The sequence below is a fragment of the Rhizoctonia solani genome, chromosome 12 (assembly GCF_016906535.1).
Source record: "Rhizoctonia solani chromosome 12, complete sequence".
Lineage (NCBI taxonomy): Eukaryota > Fungi > Basidiomycota > Agaricomycetes > Cantharellales > Ceratobasidiaceae > Rhizoctonia > Rhizoctonia solani.
The window spans coordinates 1877443-1900425 of NC_057381.1; the positions used below are offsets into that span (position 1 = coordinate 1877443).

Consider the following 22983-nt stretch of genomic DNA (forward strand, 5'->3'; position numbering starts at 1 on the left):
AGATTCGGCTGGCCGAAACGGATCCGAGAAGGTTAAATTACTAATTTAGCGCCGGCGCAGTTGATTGTAGAGTCGTAGGGTGCCCACGTGGTAGCAGTTCATCACCAAACTTACTCTTGGCAAGGTCCTATTCTATACCCAAGACTTTATAACTAGGCGAGGCGTCAAGCACTGGTCCCTAGCTCGAGATGCGTGCCCTCTCCATCGTTCTCTTCAGCAGTGCCCTGTATACCTTGGCACTGCCCAGCACTCCAGGCGAATGTAAACCTCTATCGTCGCTATCATTTACGTACCCACCTTCAACTGCCAAAGGACTCTCTGCTCACATTATATTCAACAACTTGACCGAGCCCCGTGGCATCCGCATCGATGGACAGAATAATCTGCTGGTCATTGAAAGGCTCAAGGGAATGGTTTCCCTAACAAAACGAAATGATTCAACTTGCGTCGGGTGGGAGAAGCGCGTTGTAATATCACAAGCGGATCTTGAGCACGGAATCGAAATTGGACCGATTCCTGGGAAGAAAGACAAGCAGTACTTGTATGCCACTTCGCAGGAGACTCTATATCGGTGGGAGTACGACCCAAAGAACGCTGTGATTGTTGGAAATTCCACTATACTCGTGTACAATATGACGAATCCTGGCAACTTCAACGACACAAACCCCAGTGAGTCATACAACTATACTCTTTTAATCTAATATATTTCGACCCATTGCCAGATCATGTTACACGAACTCTGCTTTTGCAGCCCGACGCCAATCAACAATCGGAATATATCATTGTTAGTCGTGGCTCAGCTGGAAACTCTGATGACGGGGCGGGTATGTTATCCGAGTAACTCAGGACCGCTCAATACTCAACCCTATACGTACCTTCATTAGCCGATGTGAATACGGGACGTGCTCAAATCAGACGATTTCCTCTCACCAAGAAACATATTCCTGCGCAAGGTTATAGTTGGAACGAAGGGACAATTCTGGCGTGGGGAGTCCGTAACAGTGTTGGTATTGCTCTATCAAAGGATAAAAAGGACTTGTGGGGGATTGAAAATGGCTCGGACAACGTTCTGTGGCGCGGTGTTGACGTACACAATGATAATCCGGGTGGGTGATAAACTGTGGCTGAATCGCTCAAGACTAAAACATGCATAAATAGCGGAGGAGCTCAACCGGATTTCTCTTCACGAGCCCGAAAGGATTCCCAATGAGCGCAAGTTCTATGGGTACCCATATTGCTTTACCACTTGGAACTCCTCTTCTGTTCCTCGCAATTGGTCTCAACCCGTCTTCGACTTGCCGACGGGCGCCCAATTCTCGATCCTTCCACTAGGGAGCCAGCCCGACGATGCTTGGTGTCAAAACCCAAAAAACAGTAAACCATCTCGTCTTTTATTTCAAGCACACTCCGCGCCTCTCGACTTTGTTTTCTACGATACTTCGAAATACGGCTCTAGAAATAACGATGTTGGCCTCACCCGCAACTGGGACGGCGATGCGTTCTCAGCCTTCCACGGGTCCTTCAATAGCAACCCACCAACAGGTAAGCTTTATTCTAAGTGCGCTATCATTGATTGAAATCTAGTATGATGTAGGATATAGCGTTGTTCGTATTCCATGGGCGAACGATGCTCCACGTGCATCCGCTAATTCCACTAAAGGGTACGAGCAAATATTGTATGCGCCCGATAAGACCAAATGCCCTTCACAATGCATTCGCCCTGTTGCTTTGGCATTCGGTAAGCAGGGGGAACTGTACGCGACTTCCGACGAGACCGGAGAGGTATGTTTGGACAGCCCATGTGGCCACAAGCTTAAGCTCAACCTAACTCACTATCATCCGTAGGTTTTTGTGATCGAAAATAGAAGACACTAACCCCCTGGACTCGGGGCCCTTTTTCTCGGTGTTGTAGCTGCATCTTCCTTTTTGTTTCCGTGAACGAAGAAAATGAATTTGCATCTTCACTTATCGTAAACTGTGCATTTATTCGGAGCAGTTACTTTTAGACACGACAGGGATAGACGAAAAGTGTGGGGTCCATAAGTGTAAATGGTCAGTTACGTACGAGTCCGAAAAAAAAGGCATTCCGGATACGAGACCTATCCCTATACTCAATCCCACCCGAGCCCGCTTTTACTCCACAGTGCTTGCTCTCCATAGTCCTGGTCACCCATACATCCTGGGCTAGATGTCCACTGGAGCACATCCATGAGCAGTCCTCCGGTTCGGACAAACAGCGTTCCGTCAATTTCTCTGCTACCTTTAAGCCCGGTGTGTGAAAGGTGACCCTTCGGACGCGTGCCGTAGAGTGCGGCACAATGGGCAAGCGTGCGCTCAGTTTTGATGTGATGTTCATCTCGGTGGGGAATAATTTCCGCCAAGAGAGTGTACCACGGATCTCCAACTCGTTCGGACAAATCAGTAAGAGAGCTTGACTGATCAGGCTTCGGGTCGGCGGTCACGGAGAAGAAACCTTTGATATCGAGGGCGGGACGACCGTGGCACACGAAGTACCCAAGGAGGACCAGAAAGTACGCACGCAAAAGGTCTTCTTTGTATGCAGGCTTGAGGAGGGATAAAATCGAGGGAACAAACAAGTTCGAGGTAAATAGATGAACCCTGGGTACGCGTCAAGTCAGACTGTCAATGGTTAGATGTTGTCGTTACAGAAGCTCACAAAAAGGAGTCTACCTTGAATTCACGATTATTTCTCCATCCCCTTACCCCACACATCAAAGCGCCAGCCAGGCGAAATCTTCCAATCACTCTTGTATCTCTTTTCCATCCTCGCTGACTTTCCAGAGGGATGTATACTCCTGAACGATACCCCAGCACTGTTCAGCGTGTCGATAAACTTGGCCGTGCTGTCTTTCGTACAGGTTTTTCCGGCTTCTGGACGGTCGTCTTCGAGGATACGTGCAAGGATGGTGAACGCATGCGTATGCTGGGGTTTCGTGTTTGGCGTTATGAGGGACGGCGCGGAGTCAAGGGAAGGGAGGTGGCTTCCAGCAGAGCTTGGAGGGTTGAAGTAGTTAGCGTCATAGAGATTCTCGTGATCAACATCATGAACCGCAGTTTGAGCCAATCCTGGGTCGTGCAAGCTGATTAGAATGGATTAATACATGCTCAGCGTAGATGAATTCACCTTCCACGACCATTCCTTCCACTCCAGACTCGACAACGTGCCCAAGGTGTATCAGATGGTGAATTACCGCAGACATAAATCGGTCCAACATGAGAGGCCCGTCTTTGGTCCACTTTGCCCCGCTGCTAAACACAAATTTTTCAAGAGTCTGGGGTAATCCATGTGTTTGGATTTCCTCCGAGAAGAAGCTCGTGTATTCATTGTAGAAGCTGGGCAAAAATTAGATAAATCAGATGGCTCTTTATAAGAATATAATCGACTTACTCTTCATTGTCTGGATGCTTGGTCCAGTTCTCGTGGGTGATGGGCCCTGGAGACTTGTATGATTGGCGTTAGTATTTCGCTTGTACATCGAAGGCACCTTGGAAGACATGTCCTGGGGCTCCGATTCCGTAGGCTGCGAACAGGTGATGCGATAAATGATTATGGAATTCCTGTGCAGTAGAATAAGAGTCCAGGCTCTGGTTCATCAAAAGCGACTCACTTTGTGATTGCGAAACGCATGGAACCTCTTATGGTCAACAGACGTCTTAGCTCAGCCGTAGAATCTGGAGTGATTCCGGCGTTAGGGGTCGGTGCAGATGAACTGGTATATGTAGAAGCGAAGATAGGAGCAGGGAAAAGTCTCTCAACAAGACTATCATCAAAGTCCAGCGTGGCCATTGCCCTGCCCTTGCTACTTACAGAAAGTCGAGAAAAGGGTGCGAGAAACGACCAAGCTAAGAAGTATTTTACACGACGGACTGAAGCCGCAGTATGGGTCATGGCCCTTACTGGACAAGTCCGAGGAGATTTATGGAGTTGGGGACTGTCCAAGCAAGAGTGTTCATTCAAGGAGTAACCAATCAAAAAGATGAATATGTAATGCGGGACAGAAATCCGCATCAATGGACTCAACTGGCGTACCGCAGCTCGAAAAGTTGAAAAGACATACAAATCTGGTGGGTGACGCTGTAGGATAACAATTATCCGTCTTAACACCGCGGATATGCAATAAAATCTCCAATCTCAAGGTTCATTCTGAGTCAGAAATCCGCCAAACGAGTGGTCGAGCTATTTAGAAAATGGACATGCGAGCCACAGCGCGCGGAGGCATCACATGTAGCAGTGGCACTTGACCGAAGGCGAAGATTGCTGTCACGTGAATCGGCCAAACAACATTCGATACTGCGTCCTCGGAATGGCGTACTGAGCGAGGATTCAGTCTGTCCTCTCGCTGCTCAGCACCCATTGACCATCCCTCAATTTCTTCCGCATATTTATTGTTTTACTCACATATTACCCATGTTACTATATATCCATTCCAATCTCAGCTTTGATACCATGTAGCGAACCGAAGCTTACAGGAAGACTCTGAGTGAGCATATACGCAGGAGGTGCAATTTGCGTCACTTTAATATTCTTACTTATATTACAATTGCCATTTCGGCCGTAGCGGAAGACAAGCGCGAATAAGACAAAGCCGCTCATAATCAACAGAAAAAACGGGCCAAGGTACAACAGAGATCCTCATTTCGCTCGAAATATGACAGGCGTAGAGGTGATAGAAGGGATCGAGCCGGAAACGAGACTTAATTTCTGGAGTGCTTGGGCCCAGCTACTAAGGTAACTCGGTCGCGCAATACATGCAAAATCGAGCTATAATATTGATATCTAGCAGGTTCTTGTTAGAACTTATTTCCTTATTCCACCCATACATCCCATGATTTGGGCCGGCTCATCTCCTTCAGTTCACGGTCATACCTACGCTAAGTCAACAGTAGCAAGGGAAGAACATTAAAGCCTTAATTTATCAACTCATCGACGGTTTGAGGAGCTATTGTAATGGCACGTGCACCTGAAATATATGCACTTCATGGGTGCATTTTTTGGCAAGCTCTTTTCACCCGACATCCGAGACGCGGCGTTTGAGTTTGCTTTCCGCCGGCGGCAACTACGGCACTTGTTGCCTGAACAAGTAACCGATAGAATACATGCAAATGCATATTTGTTGCAAATTGAGGCTTCGTATACCGATTAGCACAAGGGTGTGTAGCTATTTGGTATTTCTCGGCGGCTTCCTGTATGGTTCTTTTTGCTTGATTGGATAATACATCAACCTTCTACATATAAGTATCGCTAGCACGCGGCCGTTACCCTCTCTAACTCATAATGCCCTTCAGCCACCTAGAATACACCCTTGCCTTTTTGACCGTGGCAGCTATCGCGTTGCTCAGCCGAAGACGTTTCAAAGCTTCATCTCGTGTGTCTAGTCTTCCATTGCCTCCCGGCCCTCCATGTTGGCCAATCATCGGCAGTTTCTTCTCCTTGCCGGATGCAACGGAGCCGATTTGGATTTGGTTCACCCGATGGGCTAACAAGACAAAAAGCGACACTATCCATTTCCGAGTACTAGGTACCGATACGGTCGTCCTCAACACCCGTGAGGCCGCTTTGGAATTACTTGAGAAAAGGTCGAATAAATATAGCGACCGACCCAGTATGGTGATGCTCAAGGATCTGTGAGCATTGAATTATAAATTATAATGCTGATTTCATTATGTCAAACTCAAATCTAATAGGGTAGGGTGGAGACAATTGTTGGGAATGTCCGACTATTCCGAACGGACAAGGGTTATTCGCAGATACATGCACAACAGTATGAGTTCTAAAAAAATCCTGGTTCGTTGCGTGAATATTATTCAGGGGCTTCAAATGACATATATGAATGTCTCCTAGGATTGGGAACCTCAACAAGAAAAGGAGGCGTATCGGTTTCTTCAAAAGCTGTTATTGTCGCCTGAGAACTTCTTGGCTCATATCAGACAGTGAGTATATTTTGAAATCAACACTGTCCGCCCACGTTAATTGAAGTTCTCCACAGCACCGCGGGAGCGTCGGTTGTGCGGTTAACATATGGATATATCCCAAAAGATGAAGATGACGAATATATCGAAAAGGCTGAACACGTCATGGACGTATTTTCCTTGGCATCAACCCCGGGAACATTCATGGTCGATGTTTTCCCCATACGTGAGTTCAATGAACAATTTAATCAGCTCTTATAGTGGCTGTAAATTTATTCTTGCCAGTAAGATATGTCCCATGGGCCCCATTCAAACGTACTGCTATGAGATGGCGTCAAGAGCTATCAGAGCTTATCGACCTTCCAATGGAATTTGTGTACAAACAAATGGTGTGCATTTGAGTACATCCTCTTCCAGAACCCAGGTACTAATTCGATGCATAAAGCAGGACGATCTTGCAGAGTCGTCCTTTGTTTCCCAGTGGCTCGAAGAATCGGGCCACGAGAACGACAAAAGATTTATTCCGGTAAGACGATCCCGATTATACATGTTATCATGCTGCATACCTTTCTGATTTCATTGATCCGACACAGGCTGCCGCTACTTCTTTATATGCGGGTGGAGCTGATACGGTACGTTCATATCTACAACCAAGCAGAGTTTTTGTTCTTCAATATCTCAACTAATGGATACAGACCGTCTCAGCCATCTCCACGTTCTTCGTGGCTATGCTTCATTACCCGGAAGCACAAAGACTAGCACAAAAAGAAATTGAAGAAACTCTTGGAAAAGATATATTACCCACATTCAAAGACCGAGCTTCACTCCCGTATGTCGAAGCCCTATTCAAGGAAGTTATGCGATGGAAGCCCATAGCACCAATTGGTATCCCACATCGGCTTGGCTCACAAACAGACGACGAGTACGAAGGTAGGTTCTCCTCTATCGCCAAGGTAGACTATACTGATGATAGTATGCCGGAAGGATTGCGTATCCCAGCAAATTCGACAGTTATTGCGAATATCTGGAACATGCTTCGTGATCCAAATGTTTACCAGAATCCCGAAAATTTTGATCCATCACGCTTTTTCCGGGAAAACCCAGAACCGGATCCAGAAGAAGTTGTCTTTGGGTTTGGTCGTCGGTATGTATATATGTCGACTATGATGAATCTTATTCTTGAGACTAATGAAGCTGGCACAGTCGTTGTCCTGGAATAGCCGTTGCCCGTTCATCCGTCTGGTTGTCAATAGCGCTCACACTGGCTGCGTACAAGATAACTGCGCCTATTGGAACGGATGGGAACTCTGTGTTTCCTTCTCTAGAGTACTGCAATGGGACCGTGAGGTAAGTAGTAATGCGTCAGTATCCCTCGACGCCATTGAATCCATAAAATATGACATTGCAGCCACCCCAGACCGTTCCAATGCAATGTCAAACCAAGGTCAGAAAGGATAAAACAAATTATTCGGGATACAATGTTCTAGATTTAGAGTAGTTGGAAATTAAGTCGTGATTGATATAAGTACAGAATATCGAAATGAAAAGAATTAGAAAAATCATATAGTCTGTGTTTAATATCCTATAATGCTGTCCGACTATATTTCGTTGATATTGTGTTACAAATATACCAATAGCAAAGCACAAAGTGATGATCGTAAACCTAACAATTCATGAAACGAAAGCACAAAGTGAAATTGTCATGTGACTGGTGGCTTGCACGACCCGCATACATGCTGTGTTGGCTTGCGCTTGACCTCCTCCACAGTCCAGCTCCGCACACACCGAGTCTTGCAGTACGCCTTGGCGTGCCACTTTTATCTCAGACAAAACCCCGCAAGCACAGAGAAAAGGGAACCAGCTAAATTTACCTGAGTGAAGCATGAATAAGTGTTTTTATATGTGGTCAGCAGGTAAAATTTTCAACTAATATTTACCTACCTCATCTTCAGGTTTAGCTGTGTTCCGGTTTATGTGTCGCGCATGTAAACAATGTGCGATGGTTCTGATGGACCGGACTAGACGTGAAATACATGTAAATTATACTCAGCTGTTTAGATACATAATACACATATAAGTTAATCGTCGTCGTATGGATGCTTGGCCGGATGAAATACCGTTTCGCAACAGTCAAGGGTCCGGTCAATGATATACCACTCCCCTAACTCCTTGACGCCCTTAGTGTAAATTTGGCCAACAACCCTCTGAACTGATGTGACATCAAGAATAATCAAGCGGCCAAACTGTGTAAAAGAGACAAAATCTGTTGCTGCATTGCCCTCTGCACCCTTGGCCTCAGTTATATGCGCCAATATATGAAGTGTTGGCTTGTCAATCTTGAACTTCTTGCTGCGTGGGAGCGTAAGCGCAATGATAAAGTCAAGGCGTCCATATCCAAACGCATTGACCATGTTGCAAGGTTGATTACAAAAGTTTTCATTCAAATCCCTTTGAAATTTGTACTGATACTAATTCAGCAAAAGAACAAGCAAGTTTCCCGCGTACTTACTCAAACAAAAGAGGAGTCACGCTTGCCGTACAACAAGAGAGGATTGACAACAGCTGCACAACAAACGCTATCACCTTCTGGGATTCGGAGCTTTCCCCAGCGTTCAGCACAGTCAGGAATGAATGCCAACCAAGCATGGAAAGTCCATTCTTGGTAGTTGGTGTGGAAATATTGAGCTAGACGGCAGCGTACGTGGGGGTTGAGGGGAAATCCAGGCAGATGGGGGTAGCAGAGAATTGTATTGGGGTCTATTGCAATACGTTAGTAATGAACTAAGTGATAAGAATAGTACATACAACCATGGTATATCATTTCCATCTTACTGGATTGGACGGGTGCTTGAGATTTTCCAAAGAGCATTGCCTTGCGGATAATTGGGAAGCAACAAGCAACCAAAGCAAGTTGAGCCATTTGGAGAATATGCCAATTAATGGTAGAATATGGAACAACTTTTGACCTTGCGCATCCAACAATCTCCCAACAGTATTGCTCAACAGAGAACAACCAAGCAACCCATACAGGACCACAGCAGAGAACATTGTTGGCAACATGAAGCAGAGCGTGGAGCGTAAGTCAACACACACTCAAGCGGTTGTAATTGTACTGATAGTAGTATCTTGTGCAATTATTCAGTTCAGAGCTAAATATTGATACTCAATTTTACTTACTCTTCAAATTTTTCTACATATTCAATAATTTCCTGTTTGAGCTCTTTGATCTGCTGTATGGTGTTCTCAAGGTTGAGCAAGCATTTGAGAATGCTAACAAGTTGTAGGTAATGGTTGTAGTATTTTGGCAGGAGTTGGCCTTGTAGCACCACAGGACCAATGTAGACAAGCCAGAAAGACCAAGACTCAGCATTATAGAGGTTGACACTGGTAGCAATATTGGGGAGAGGTCAAATAAACCTTGCTGGCAGTAAGTATGTTGCTTCTTCAGTCTCAATTCCAATAGCGGTCCAGACAGCACACAAGAGCAAGTAATATCCAGAGCCTGCATTGGATATACCAGGATGAGTACCAACCCAGAGCAAGACCAGAGCTGGGCTGTGGTTAAGTAAAAATAGATGCATGAATTCATGAGGATACAAAGATGGGCGTTGGATGGAGGGAATGCAATCAAGAATTGAAGGACCACAGATACCAGTTCTTTTGCATAAGTCTTCTGCAAGGCCAGCAGTCAGAGCTTTGTTGATTTTCCTAGTTTGAATACTTGTCTTCTTGTCAGTACAAAGTGGGAGATTGTGGGGATTGTATGAGTTAACATTAGCCAATGAACTGTCAGTAGCAACAGGCTCAGCTAGAGGTATGTAATAAGTCTTTTTGTCTGCGTGGTAGACGCCAACCATCAAGCACCCACAGCATGGGACACAACCATTTGGACCTTTGAAGTTCTGCAGGTACTTGATAGCCTGCATATTGCCAGAGATAATGACTGGGTGGACACGCAATGTTGTAGACACAATCAATACCAGGGAATTTATTCCCATTTTCTTGAATTTAAACAAAGCTGAACAGATGACATTTTCAATCATGTGATCTTGGCGCTTATATCATACACTAAGCGCCAAGCCACGTCCCCATCTGCGCTTACTCAAGCACATGTAGCCACCTCCACCTATGACATCATCATGGCACGTCAGTAACACGTATGCATGAGTAAGGCCAACTGCAGAGCGGGGTTCTTATTGGATCACATATTTGACATACTGTATTTGTAATTAGTAGACACTTGGAATATATAAGGAGGCACACTGACCATGGTAACACCCAGGTTGATTACCTCTTGTTGCACTCCACACTGTACAAGGCCTTAGGCCAGTAAGCACTTAGTTCCCACTCCTGTACTCACTGCCTTAAGCGGCTTCCTCATTGTAGTTACTTAGCTTGCCATTGCCCTTACAGGCCTTGGTTACTGTACTTAGATAGTTAGTTGTTGTAGGTAGCAACCCCACCGCCTTATGCGGTCCTTACTCAGTTCCATACAGCTGCAAGCGCCCACTACCTAGACAACCCTTAAGGATGTCTAGGACATGCAAGGTGAATGTTTGACCAGTCATTGCATTATATGTGTCAATGCCTTTTGCAAGATCAATGCATTCCTCAACAAACAGGACAAGGAATGAGTCAAAATCCTTGGGCTTGTTTGGCCCAGGAATTACACCTAACAGAATAAGATTGCGCATCTGGGCGCGTTCCTCCAGCAGCAAGTTGAGGTTCTGGGCCATGATTGGCCAACACGTGTTAGTCTCCTTGGAGCCCTGATTGAAGATGTTGACACCATTGGACATAAGGGCAATGGCAATGTTGTGCTTTCCCGGGAAGTGTTGGACGCCAGTATCTGCACCATCAATGACAATGTTTGTCCTCAGCAGCTGCTTGTAGATCTGAGAATTGAAAAAATTGTTGATATGTCCAAGCCAATGTGTCAGAGCCAACAACTACCACAGGGTAAACCTAACTAGCTAACAGCCCAGAGGGACTTAAGTATGGGCTAGTAGGATCTAACAGAGCTCAAGGCAACTGCCAGATAAGGGGTTGGACAAGACCAATGTAGTAAGAGTGCACTATGCTGTTAAGACAGCTGGGCAAGGGACCTTTGACAGGGACTGGTATGCTCTCAGGCAATACTCTTAGGTGTATGTCTTAGGGTAGTAGGTGTGGAAGGGATAAGAGGTTGAGTTCTGAGGCTTAAGGCTCTCAGAACCCTCCTTATATATTCAACAGAGAAGGGGAAGAGTAATTACATGTACAAACATCATAACAAAGATAAGGTCACATGACCAGAGATAAGGAAACAAGATCACATGACTAAAGGTCATGTGATGAGATTACATAATAAGCGCTCAGCGCCTAAATAGCATAAAGATGCATATATCCATAAATCTTCATGAAAATAGCGCATATATTCACTATTTCTTCAACTTAGTGGATTTTTAAGGTGGTCACGCCTCTAGGGCATGACAAATGCTTGAATTCATGTTGGTATAGCATCTTGCGGATTAAGTCAGGATTGTTGAAGTAAGCGCAAAAGCGCAGGGATGCAGGAAGGTACTGAAAGACCTGGCATGGGCAATTCTTGAAGTTGTAGCAAGGCGCATTGCATACCAAGCAAATAGTTTCTTTGGCATATTTCCCAGTAAATGCGTGACAAACATTAATACAGCAGTCAATATTAACTGGGTTGACACCGGAAAGCTTTGCAATTTGAGTTTGCAAGTGGTGGGATGTGAGAAGCTGCAGTTTATGTCAATATGAGTATCAAATGCGCTTGTAGTTGCTTTGTGTAACTGTGCCAAATTGTTGGATTGCAAGCATTATAATGCTGTCAACCTCTTTGTCTGTCAGAGTCTCAGCATCTGGGTAACTATCATTATCAATATGCTAGAGTATCATTCCATGAGACTTATGCATTTCAACATCTTCACCAGTATCCGGCTCAGCGTACCATTGATCATACTTGCAAAAATCAATAGCATTGAGGTTTTGAAACCTGTCTTCATCCTCTAATGGTTCAGGAACATTCTGGTTGGGTGGAGGGGAGCTTGGGGGAGAAGGAGGGGGTGTTGGGATATGGTACCAACTCCCGCGCAAGTAGTCAGAGCACTCAGATTGCTCCCCATCCAATTTGTAGGTATGAAATCTGATTGCATTGTCTACTGGAAGGTGTTGTTATACAATATAATTAGCATACATTTGGTTTCAATTTAAGAGTTACTCACATGTATGAGTTTCCTCCTGGTCTTCTGCATCCAAGTTCTGGGCAATTTCAACTATTCCACTCACTTGTGAACCACTGGGATCCAGGTCATTTGTGGATAACTCCTTGTCAGAGCCCATATTGACGTCCTGCTCAGAGTTGCCGGCATTCAATTCCAGATTGTTATCCAAACTATCAGCCGTACCAAAGTATTTCTTCAAATGTTTATTTTGAGTACTAGAGCTAATATTTTTTTTACAGTGAGCACAATAAACTAGCAACTTGTCCCCAGGAAATTGTCTAGCAACAGCAGACATGGTGTTATATGCAGGGAGCCAGGGAATTGCACAGGGGTTGGGGGACTTAGACAAATTTGATTGACAACACGCATCACTTGGCACAATCACGTGAGGGTTGATCTTCATTTTGCACTCCTCCCCCTCTTCCCACCTTGCTCTTAACCACAACCCCCATCCCTGCTCCCCTGTCCCTGTTCTAGAACACACCTCATATTCAACTAAATAAAAGCGCCAAAAATATATTCTACGTCAATTTGCTTGTCACTACTACCTCCAACTTGAGCGGAGCTTGTGCAACCAGATCTGAGGTAAGTAACAAATTCACGCCACATCATGATTCAAGGCTACATTGATCATAAAGAAGTTCATATGTCTTCAATGGATATTGATCAAGCCACTTGGGAGCAATTCAAAGCATTCCTGGCAATGGAAGTGGCCAGTAAGCCTAAGTTAATTCTGTTAATTATTCTCATCTGTTAACACATTCTTGCTGTAGATAAAGCCGGTAAAACTCACAAAGATTCAGGTAATGCCTCCTTTTGTAGGTTTATTCTTATTATATTTATCTTTTTCAGGTTGCGTTTCTAAGAGTGCACGGAGCCCTACAATCAGGCGGTCCTTGGACCATGTCAAAGTGACCATAGAACAGGACAGATACACAGGTGAGACCTAGTATCTACTTTATTTCCCTTTTCCTGTTTACCGGTTGAGCATCAGGCGGCAACATGAGCTCAACAATTGGCCGCACTTTAGAGTCTGTTGAGTCTCTCCCAGACAAAACTCTCCCGTCTTCTCGTTTGCCCACCCCGGATCCTAAGGAGAACAGGCCTTGGAGGTGAGTTAAACTTGCATACATCTGGTTGGTTTGACTCACGTTGTGTATGATTCCCAATCACAGCTCCGAAAATGACCCAGAAAATATGGAGACGCCTGAACTCAGCTCTACGTAAGTTCATTTGCATACATTTGCTCACAAAAATGATGATTTTATTTTGATTGATTTGTTTCTCCTACCCAGACATAGTGGAACTCCACATGCCTTTGCTCAACAGGATCAGCGCAAGAATCGCAGCAAGACCGCCTTGTCGAGCCGCTCCCCAAGTCCTCCACCAGCAAATTCAACTGCCCACCCATACGACGCATGCCCCACCTCGTATGAGACACGGCCCGGGAAACGCGGTGGCCGTGTCCACACTATGATTGAAGGCCAGCAACAAATTGAACAAACCCCAATAGAGCGTCTTGTCACTAGGAAGGCCAAGTACCGATATGTGCTTGAAAATGGCCACCTATTTGGCGACAAACATGGGTGTTATTTCAACCCATACAGCAAGGCCCGCGTGAACGAACAGAACTGCAAGCGTATCGAGAAGCCGCAGGGATTCCAGGTTGGGCGCGGGGGACCAGGCTCAAAGCCTTGGTTTGAGTTAATTGGACTACGTGATGATTATGACATGGCGCTGGATGTTCAAGTGAGTTTATTCCTGTATTGAATATATTCAATTACTGAGTTTATTGTGTAGGGATCGGCCCGCAAGGCCCTTGTGTTATACTGCCCTCAAACTCTTGACCTCAAGCCGGGTCAGAAATTGACATACAAGAATTACGGTTCCCAGAAGCGAACCCAGATCAACAATTATGTGAGTTGTTTTCTTTCAGCACAGACTACCTCTAATGTTTATCAATAGATGTATAAGCATCATAAGTTCCTATATCACTTTCGCGACGAGTCCGGTGATGATAGCTGGGCTATTGATGCTATATGCGCTGGCTATCTTGCATCAAACAGCGCATACACCAGATCCGGCAGTAAGTCTAACGTTACTACATCGAATTGTAACTAACAAAATTTTAAGAAAATGCTAAAGCTGCGCTGTTCCTGAAGCGCAATGCCTCTGATCCCAACAGCAAGGGTTCAGATGAGGATTCAGATATAGGGGGTGAAGACCGGGGCAGAGACAAGGATGAAAGTGGCGAGGAGGATGACTACAACCTCAATGCCCGTCGCTACAACAACACTCAAACAGCCTCAAAACCCCAACCAGCATCCCGCTCCTTGAAACGACCCCACCCCAGCTATGGTACCACCCGACCTACGAAAAAAGCAAGGCACTTAACGCGTGATGAAGGCGATGATGAAGACGACGATGAAGACGACAAGGATCGGCCGTCTAGCCAACCCCCAACCCTGCCTCCTAAGCCAACCGCCGCCAATATTCGCAAGGCCAACAAGGTTGTTGAAAGGGAGCAAGCCCGCGACAAGGCTCTTGGCGCTTCTCGGGACCGGGCAGGGGCCAAGGCCACAGCTGATCCCTTGGGTCCCGGGAAGGGAAAGGGAAAGGAGTGCGAGGGCCGTCCTCTCATTCCAAGGCCCAAACCTATTCGCCGCAAGGAAGCCAATATGGAGGACGACGACGAGGACAACGAGGATAACGAGGTAATTTTTCCTTATCTATTGGGTTTATTGTTGCTATTAATACATTTTTACATAGCCCGTCCGACGAATCTCCAAGTCGATTCGCCGTGTGAATTCCACGCTCAGCTCGTCTGACGCCGATCCCAAGCCTGTGCGACAGGTTTTTCTATTTGTTTAATTTACGGCTACTGCTAATTTATATTCATCTAGTCGGCCCGACAAGTTCCCAAATCAATTCGCCGGGTCGACTCCACCCCCAGCTCATCTGACGCCGATCCCGAGCCTGTGGCGGAGCCCGAGAAGGGTACCAGTTCCCGTACAAAGGATGTAAAGGCCGCAGAGAAGGACATGGTAAAGAGTCGAAAAAATGTAGTAAGTACATCATGCTTGTACCTTTGGCGCCAATAACTACATACACTTTTAGCTTCCGCCCATTGAAGAGGATGACGAGCGCCCCAAAACAATTCGACGCCCGGTATGTTATACAAACCCTCTCGCGTTTTGACTAACCTATGGCCTAGAAACCAAAGAAAACCCTGCAGGAACCCAAGGAAGTTAGCAACGATGAGGGCGAGGGAGAAAGAGAAGAGCCCCAATCAAGGAAGAAAAGGCGCTTGGTACGTTGAGCACAATAAATCGTCCCTTGCTGGCTTCCGTCGACCCATCTGGTAGGCTCCCGAACAACTGGAGGACGAAGCGGAAGAGCTTGAGCCCCTCCCCCCTTCCCTGATCCCTCAAATCACTAAGGAACTTGCAGAAAGCCGGAAGCAGAAGACTGCCAAGGTTAGTGGGCTGCTTGATTATCTTTTCTTCCCTACCATAATAGTATTTACAGCCTTTAGCCAATGGACCCAAGGCCAGTTCGTCGAATAAGGTGACCACACAATCAACCGGTGAGACCGCTCAGGAACTTATCAATACGGTAAGTATTGCCCAACGTTGTTTGTATATTATTACATATCACTCCAGGGGAAGGCTCGTGCCGTTGGAACACTAAAGATCAAGCTTCCAGTACCACCTTCGGACCGCAGCCTCCGCAAGCGCACCTAGACGATACCCCCCCCCCCCTATTCACCGATCACCCCTTTTGAACTGAAGACCCTTCCCTCGACTTCGAACTTTCGTTTCTTTACTTTCGAATTTCTGGCTTTCACTTGACTGTATGCTCTATTTTTATCATTATTCCGACCGGCGGCCCACCTGGGGTTCGAACACGCGACCGATCCTAATGCAAATGCCCATCGGCGCTATACCCCGAACCCGGCAAGGCACCCCAATGGATAATCGCAGCGCAGGACTGTATGCTTTCGCATGCATTTATTAGATACATTTCCATGTATTTTTACATGTATTCATCACTTATACGATCAGAATTAACTACTATTTGCACGTAAAACCACCTGCGGGATCAGTAGCTGATATAGGTTAAAAACCGTGTAAAATTAGCTGTAAGCGGCGAGGGAATCCATACACGCAATTTACGTGTGTGAACCAAGAAAATGTTGCCACATGCAAAACGCACGTAAAAAGAGGTGAGTTGCTCATCTAATTTAAGTGGGGCTCTCATGTAAACCAGCTCCTACCTCGCCCAGCTAATTTTAGCTGCGTTTCTTTTCTCTGTGACACCTCCACTTGATCTGAATTTGCAAAGAGGATACACCTGTGGTCGTGCTCAGCACACATCTAAACTCACGCAGTACTCGCATACTAGCCGCCACAATACCATCAAATCTGGGCAGGATCATAAGTCTCGTCGCTGTGCCTGAAAAAGTCCGAAGATATTTATATCTCCCTCCTTCATGGGCCAGCCCTAAAAATGAGTGGCCATTACAAACTCGAATACTTGGTAATTTTATAGCATAAAACCATCGATATGGTCATTGTGGTGGTAAACTATCGAGGCCCGGCTGATCGAGTTACGAAATAAGACCGAGAATGTATGGTCCCGGCATCAAGGCTTAGGTCAATTTGGAATTCGACATATAGGAACGATGGTCACATATGGTTCCGGGAATATGACCTTGCAGCAATTCATGGCGCTCTAGAGTCGGACCCACTTCAAAGGAGGTAAAAAAATAAGGGATCAGAATAGACCCCGTTCATGCATGTCCAACATGACTGCATAAGCGTCCGTGAGGTCGCAAGGACCTGACGTCGAAGGCGAGGCTGGAGGCGGTATTGGGGCTTATGGGATGAGCCGAATGACTTGCCAGAGTCTCGTATTCGGAAACAAGAATGAGCCTCTATCTACACGAAAAGGAGGGTGTATATATCTATCGGAGGTCGTGTTTATATCTATGTATCTAATGAAACGAGTCGAGCGAGAGCAAGTGAGATGAGACGAGTGAAGCGTAGGCCGGTGCCAGTGCTACATGTGCAGCTGCGCTGCACGCGCCTCACAGCGTCCGACTTGTCCATTGGCGCCTCCCAACCTCGTGTCCCGAAAGCATCCGTCTCCTGTAAGAGAGGCCCAGGCTGAAAATGTCAGCCTAGATTCCCGCAGATACCCAGCGGAATCTTAACGCATACATACTCAATTAGTTTCTCAGTCGCGGTCACCCCCTTTACATGCGTCCACATGAGGTTCGTTAACCAGAGAGAAGATAAGGGGAAGAAACGGAAATAAATTAACAATACACTATCACACAAACATGGTATACTGTAGACTCCATTAGTAACCGATACTACACAACTCCCCAGCCCACCCAGATACCCACCAATTAGTGATCACTTCCTACACCCACCGTCAACCGTCCAACGCCCCCGTCCTCGCACCGCACACTACCATCGAGAGAGCATACCCCTCTGTACCGGGGCCAGCGGTACAGAGTGGCCCTGGGTATCCCCACTCATGTGCGTACGCCCGAGAACGGTCGCGTATGGATCCCCGCCCACGCCCGTTCCATCCCAAGCACTCGTATCCTCGACGATGACGATCGTAGAGTGCCAGAACTGGATGACGAGCTGACTGCAGGAGACAAGCTGACTGGAAGAGATGCCCCCGCATCCGAACCAGTCGCTGGCTGCGTGGTCGATGCAGTCAGAAACATCGTCAACACCGTCGTTCATACTGCTACATACCGGCATCATCTCATCCGAACCCCCTACCTCACCCTCACCCTCAACCTCCACCCCAACCTCGTCCTCCACATCGCCCCTGACCTCCGACCCGGACGCGCTGCTTGTTAGCCTAGGGTCAGGCACCCCAAGTACATCTCCAAGCAGCTCGTACAGGTCGTCCTGGCTCACTGTCGTCGACAGCGTGTCATTCGGTCCAGACTCGGGCGTCCGTGCTCTACAAGCCGGGTCCGTTAGATGGCTCGATCACCTTCACCACCTGTCCTCTTACCCTGCCTGCGCGTCCGAGAGGTCGCTCCAGCTGCCAGTGTCATATGGCCGTCCCAAGGGGTTTCCTGACCTCTCCATCTCCTTCAGCCGATTGATCAGCCTGATCATCCGCCTCCTGTGCTGAGGGGTAAACAGTGGATCGACAGACGATTGCGACGTTGCTCTCCCATCGTGACTATCAGCACTCGAACTAAAAAGCGTAATACGAGTGTCAGCACCAGTCGCTACCTCGGTGCTAGCGGTGCTAGCGGTACGAGACTCACCTGAGCGAACCTGTGGACACGGCTAGCTCCAAGGTGCTGCCTTCGACCCGTCTGCCGCCCGACTGGGATGTGCCCACAGCCCCGGTCTTTGCATCGATCCGGGTGAGGGGGGCGACGGCAGAGCGGGCAGAGGCGGAGCTACAATGTTCGCACAGGTTAGCCAGCTGGAGTGAGCGAGGCACGGGAGGGGGAGCGCTATCGTCTAAAGAAGCGGCATCGGTGTCAGTAATGCCTCCAAGGCCGCCAAGCAGCAGAGACCAGACATACTAATCACGGCCAATCCAGTACAGCTCGCCAGAATCAGCAGAAAGGCGAGTCCGACCAGAAACTCGGTTGGATGGTCTATGCACCACTCGTGCAGGTCCATAGACAAACTCACATCCAGGTCCGCAAGAGCAGCAAGTCGGGTAAATGGAGCGGTCGCCGACGAATGAATGCCTAGGTGAATGAAAAGTCAGTTCCAGCTGGATAAGAGTGCGACAAGGTCATATAAACAAACCGGCAAACAGCCCCTCCGAGCTAAGCTTATACCGAGGTGAAGCAATCTCCATAGTCTCGTATAAGTTAGGACCATCCAAACGAAGTATTGGAGGTCGCTTGGGTAACAGCATTGTAGGCGGCGCACTGGGTTCAGGCATTAGTGGTTAGCGAGTCCCTATCATGACGAGTATTAGTACATACTAAAAACCAGAAATCAAGTTGCCTAATATAACATGGTCGATGACGGGGAAGAGGATCTGGACGAGCCAGAGAGCAATGAGAGCAAAATGGAAAAGCATGACTACAGTGATGAGCTGCAAGGTAGCGCGTCGAAAGTGGGAGTGCAAGCAAGGAGTACAAGCAAGGAGTACAGGCGGGGGAGTACAAGTGACGACTCTCCCCCTCCCGCCCTACAGTCTTATACCCTGCTGACATAGGGGTGAGACAGTGGGGCGCCCGCTTAGGGGGTGGGAACAACATTCGAAACGGAGATCGGACTTGAAAGAAGCATCGAGTACCAACGCTCCCCGAGCCCGATCCTAGGAGACAGTTGAGGCAAATACGTACCAGTTGCCATGAATCCTCAAACACAGTGCGATAACGTCCATCGTTTAGCGCTGTCCACACCATAATCTGAATCGTCTTGTCTGTACAAGCACAACGGTCTAATAAAAATCGGAAACGAACAAGTGTACTCCCGTGCGTACCTTAGTCTGCAGCAGTACTCCCGTGTTATTCTCCATTCATAGAAGCAGAATACTACCTGGATGATAATCAACAAACTATTGGTATGAGAGCCCAGATTCTACTCGTGTATATTGACCAATTATTCTGATCCCTTTGCCCAGAGTATGGCTCTGGTCGCGCATTGCTCCCATCAACTGTTTTCTGTTCTTGGTGTGCTTGGTCCAAGCCCCTTTCATGCCAATGCCTTGCATTCTATGCGGTATGATGTCACATGTGTGCTATATGAAAAATAGAAGATTGTATGATCGAGACCTGACACACCCATGTATGAGATCTCCTATATTATGGAGGATGGGCTGACAATCTCCCCGTCCATTGAGTGTGTGAGTCCCGCTGTTGATGATTCTTTTGATCACCGTATACCCCCGAGGTACGGACTATCTGACCCCGACGATCCGACACCCGGGTCCGAATTACCGGCAAAATCCGACCCCTGCACTAATCCGAACCCCCTTCGTGTTTTTGTAGGCACACGGTCCGACCCCCCTCAATCCAACCCTTGCAGAATCCAACACCTGGGTGCGGGACACTTGCACCAAGGTGCAGTTTCTTGTATGGTAATAATAATATAATTGAGTTATATTCCTAAATACTAATTACATTAATATCTAAATCCAATCCCTTGGTGCAGAAAAATTGATATCAGAGCTGACCTGGCGTGCAGCTTGTCTGGTTTGAGGGTGCTGAGGCGGATAACACTAGAACAAAACAGTAAAAATACAGCAGGCCGCGTCAATGAAGACATAGGGGTAGTACTAAGGGCAAGGCTTGCATGGACACAGTCAACTGGATGATAGAGGTAAAAATAAACTTATGGCAAAATTAGGGCAAAGAGTGAAAACCAAACAAATCAAAAAGGGGAAATGGATATTGATGATGTTGCAGCTGAGCTCTTGAGGTTATCTTTGGGTCCTGCTTTGGGTGTTCCTGAAAAAACGCTGTATCAATGTATGAGCACTTGCTATCCCACTTCCATACATGTACCATTGATTATTGTTAGTCCAGCTCATGTCAAAAACGTAGACCATTTATGGCTTAGCAGCAAATGGAGTTGCAGCTCCTGAAGAAAGAAAGGATTGTAGAAAGAAGTAAATTGTATATAGAAACAATATATATTATTGATTTAACTAATTACAAAGTATGAACAAGAGTGAGAGTTAGAGAGAATAGGATGAGTTGCTAGGAGGCAGAACAAGCCCCCTTATATACCTGTGAACCAACCAGTCAAGTCACTTATAGGGGTGACACGTACTTACTGCGCTTTACTGCGCATATAGCTTATTGGTTAGTTTGCACTGACTTGATTACATGGAAGATACTAGATTGTTCTAGTATGTACAAGTTATTTCTACAAGGATAGGTTGGAGGAGGAAGAGGAGGTGGCAGCGGCAGCGGCAACAACAACAGCTTGAAGTTTTTGGAGCTCCTTGTTGAGCCAATTGGCGCATGCACCAGCTGAGTGGCAGGTTATTTTGGTTAATTATTTACTTACTTTAGCAAAGCAAATGTGTGCTATTTTTTGAGATGAGATGTAATATACCTGTAGGGAAGAATCAATGTGTTGTGAAGCCATTGAAATGATTGTAGCATACAATTGATCAGCTCAATGCCAGGTTTTATAGCATTGGAATTACTTACTGAATTTTAGCTAATTTTTTGGCAGGCATACAGCAGCTAAGCAGGAAGGGTCAGAGGCAGGGGGGGGATGAATCAGAGGAAACTCACACTCATCTGAGGGCAGGGGTTTATATACCTTGGTGGGGCGGGAGCAGGAGTGGCAATGGTTGTGCAGATGGTTGCACAGATGGTTGTGCAGACGTGCAGATAGGTGGATGGATCCTGTTGTAGACACAATCAATACCAGGGAATTTATTCCCAATTTCTTGGATTTAAATGAAGTCAAATGGACAACATTTTCAATCACATGATCTCAGCACCTATATCATACGCTAAGTGTCATGACCCACTCCATTCTGTCCATGAGTCCTGACCTTGTCAAGCCTCCAACACACTCATGTTGCACACCAACATGACCGCAAGCACGCATATACTCGCACATATGCACTCAGAACCTCCAGGTTCCCATATATAAGAGACTTATGGTCAACATGGCTGGACTTAGTGATATTCTCTAAGTCCAGGTCACATGACCTCCCCCCCTCCAGTCCTTTATCAAATACTATACTAAACTACTACGGATTTGAGGTGGGGGGGGGGATGACATAATCTCTTCTATAATAATATATTATTCAGACCTTGCCCGTGGGCTCCCTTAACATTGGCCCGCGGCTAGGGGGGCAGGGGGAGTGCAACATCCCCCAGCAACTTATATTATTAATATATCACTGTGCATCATATACTATATATATCTTTGACAGTGGATATATGGTAATAACCCCTCCAGATATGGGTTATGACACTAAGCGCTGAGCCACATCCCCACCCGCGCTTACTCAGCATACATAGCCACCTCCACCTATGACATCATCAGTGACACGTATGCATGATTAAGGCCAACTGCGGAGCAGGGTTCTTATTGGTTATGGTTTTGCATATACTGTATTTGTAATTAGCTCAGCCTTGTAATATATAAGGAGGCCAACCAACCATGGTAACACCCAGGTCAATTACCTCTTGTTGCATCACCCCATTGTACAAGGGCCTTAAGCCCAGCAACCACTTAGTTAGAAGTAGACTACACCACCTTAAGCGGCTTCCCCATTGTACTTAGCTAGCTTGCCATTGCCCTTACAGGCTTGGTTGCTGTAGTATAGTTGGTTGTTGTTGTAGGTAGCTTACTTGTTGCCTTAAGCAACTCTTACTCAGTTCCATACAGCTGTAAGTGCCCGCCTCCTCAATGCCCCTCAAGGACATCTAGGACAGATCCCACAAAAACGCACCGGATGCAAAAAAGCGCAACCAGAGCAACCAAGTTAGTGGCTATGATAGAAAGTTCAAGAGACAAGTGATGTATGCAGACTGAGTATTTCCTTATATATAGAAATTAATATAAAAGTGATTTTCAGTCACATGACTTGTTCATCTAACTAATGTGTAGCAATTAATCAAGGAATTTATTAGGAATCCAACCCCCGGCAAGAGTCCAACCCCAGGAGACAACAAGGATCTGGACCCCACCAGGGGTTGGACCATCACATCCACACCCGGACCAAGCGTATCTACCTCCAGCAGGGTACGGGTTCCCGGGCATCTGACACCCAGGGTTGGACTATCTGTAACTTTTGGGTACACGGTATGCGTCCTCCCCGTTGGATCACCCAGACAATCTGG

General features: G+C 46.6%; 7 protein-coding genes across 7 annotated transcripts; 3 read left to right on the forward strand and 4 right to left on the reverse strand.

Annotated features, from left to right (window-relative positions):
• Nucleotides 1–188: 188 nt before the first annotated feature.
• RhiXN_11828 (uncharacterized protein) lies at nucleotides 189–1875 on the forward strand (the record flags this gene model as incomplete). The annotated part of the gene is made up of 6 exons (XM_043331643.1): nucleotides 189–669; nucleotides 723–824; nucleotides 885–1106; nucleotides 1159–1542; nucleotides 1595–1782; nucleotides 1846–1875. 6 exons carry the CDS (start codon nucleotides 189–191, stop codon nucleotides 1873–1875), a joined length of 1407 nt encoding a protein of 468 aa, XP_043185153.1.
• Nucleotides 1876–2111: 236 nt separating this feature from the next.
• Nucleotides 2112–3808, reverse strand: RhiXN_11829 (uncharacterized protein; the record flags this gene model as incomplete). The annotated part of the gene is made up of 6 exons (XM_043331644.1): nucleotides 2112–2619; nucleotides 2730–3087; nucleotides 3146–3354; nucleotides 3410–3462; nucleotides 3507–3579; nucleotides 3630–3808. The coding sequence occupies 6 exons, from the start codon at nucleotides 3806–3808 to the stop codon at nucleotides 2112–2114; spliced, it is 1380 nt and encodes a 459-aa protein (XP_043185154.1).
• Nucleotides 3809–5296: 1488 nt separating this feature from the next.
• Nucleotides 5297–7418, forward strand: RhiXN_11830 (cytochrome P450 family protein; the record flags this gene model as incomplete). The annotated part of the gene is made up of 11 exons (XM_043331645.1): nucleotides 5297–5646; nucleotides 5707–5806; nucleotides 5864–5952; nucleotides 6009–6157; nucleotides 6217–6320; nucleotides 6377–6457; nucleotides 6525–6563; nucleotides 6627–6861; nucleotides 6916–7075; nucleotides 7135–7278; nucleotides 7340–7418. The coding sequence occupies 11 exons, from the start codon at nucleotides 5297–5299 to the stop codon at nucleotides 7416–7418; spliced, it is 1530 nt and encodes a 509-aa protein (XP_043185155.1).
• A 591-nt stretch (nucleotides 7419–8009) lies between these two features.
• Nucleotides 8010–8851, reverse strand: RhiXN_11831 (E4 ubiquitin-protein ligase UFD2; the record flags this gene model as incomplete). Its single annotated transcript, XM_043331646.1, has 3 exons — nucleotides 8010–8393; nucleotides 8447–8688; nucleotides 8737–8851. The coding sequence occupies 3 exons, from the start codon at nucleotides 8849–8851 to the stop codon at nucleotides 8010–8012; spliced, it is 741 nt and encodes a 246-aa protein (XP_043185156.1).
• A 2972-nt stretch (nucleotides 8852–11823) lies between these two features.
• On the reverse strand, nucleotides 11824–12456 carry RhiXN_11832 (Transposase family Tnp2 protein; the record flags this gene model as incomplete). Its single annotated transcript, XM_043331647.1, has 4 exons — nucleotides 11824–12095; nucleotides 12162–12198; nucleotides 12226–12354; nucleotides 12415–12456. The coding sequence occupies 4 exons, from the start codon at nucleotides 12454–12456 to the stop codon at nucleotides 11824–11826; spliced, it is 480 nt and encodes a 159-aa protein (XP_043185157.1).
• Nucleotides 12457–12771: 315 nt separating this feature from the next.
• RhiXN_11833 (uncharacterized protein) lies at nucleotides 12772–15904 on the forward strand (the record flags this gene model as incomplete). Its single annotated transcript, XM_043331648.1, has 16 exons — nucleotides 12772–12877; nucleotides 12935–12964; nucleotides 13014–13100; nucleotides 13156–13273; nucleotides 13337–13384; nucleotides 13457–13910; nucleotides 13962–14078; nucleotides 14127–14247; nucleotides 14295–14875; nucleotides 14931–15014; nucleotides 15065–15226; nucleotides 15279–15329; nucleotides 15376–15471; nucleotides 15527–15637; nucleotides 15690–15776; nucleotides 15824–15904. The coding sequence occupies 16 exons, from the start codon at nucleotides 12772–12774 to the stop codon at nucleotides 15902–15904; spliced, it is 2334 nt and encodes a 777-aa protein (XP_043185158.1).
• Nucleotides 15905–17703: 1799 nt separating this feature from the next.
• RhiXN_11834 (uncharacterized protein) lies at nucleotides 17704–19244 on the reverse strand (the record flags this gene model as incomplete). The annotated part of the gene is made up of 7 exons (XM_043331649.1): nucleotides 17704–17877; nucleotides 17936–18149; nucleotides 18204–18392; nucleotides 18466–18667; nucleotides 18733–18903; nucleotides 18965–19089; nucleotides 19147–19244. The coding sequence occupies 7 exons, from the start codon at nucleotides 19242–19244 to the stop codon at nucleotides 17704–17706; spliced, it is 1173 nt and encodes a 390-aa protein (XP_043185159.1).
• Between the last annotated feature and the right edge of the window lie 3739 nt (nucleotides 19245–22983).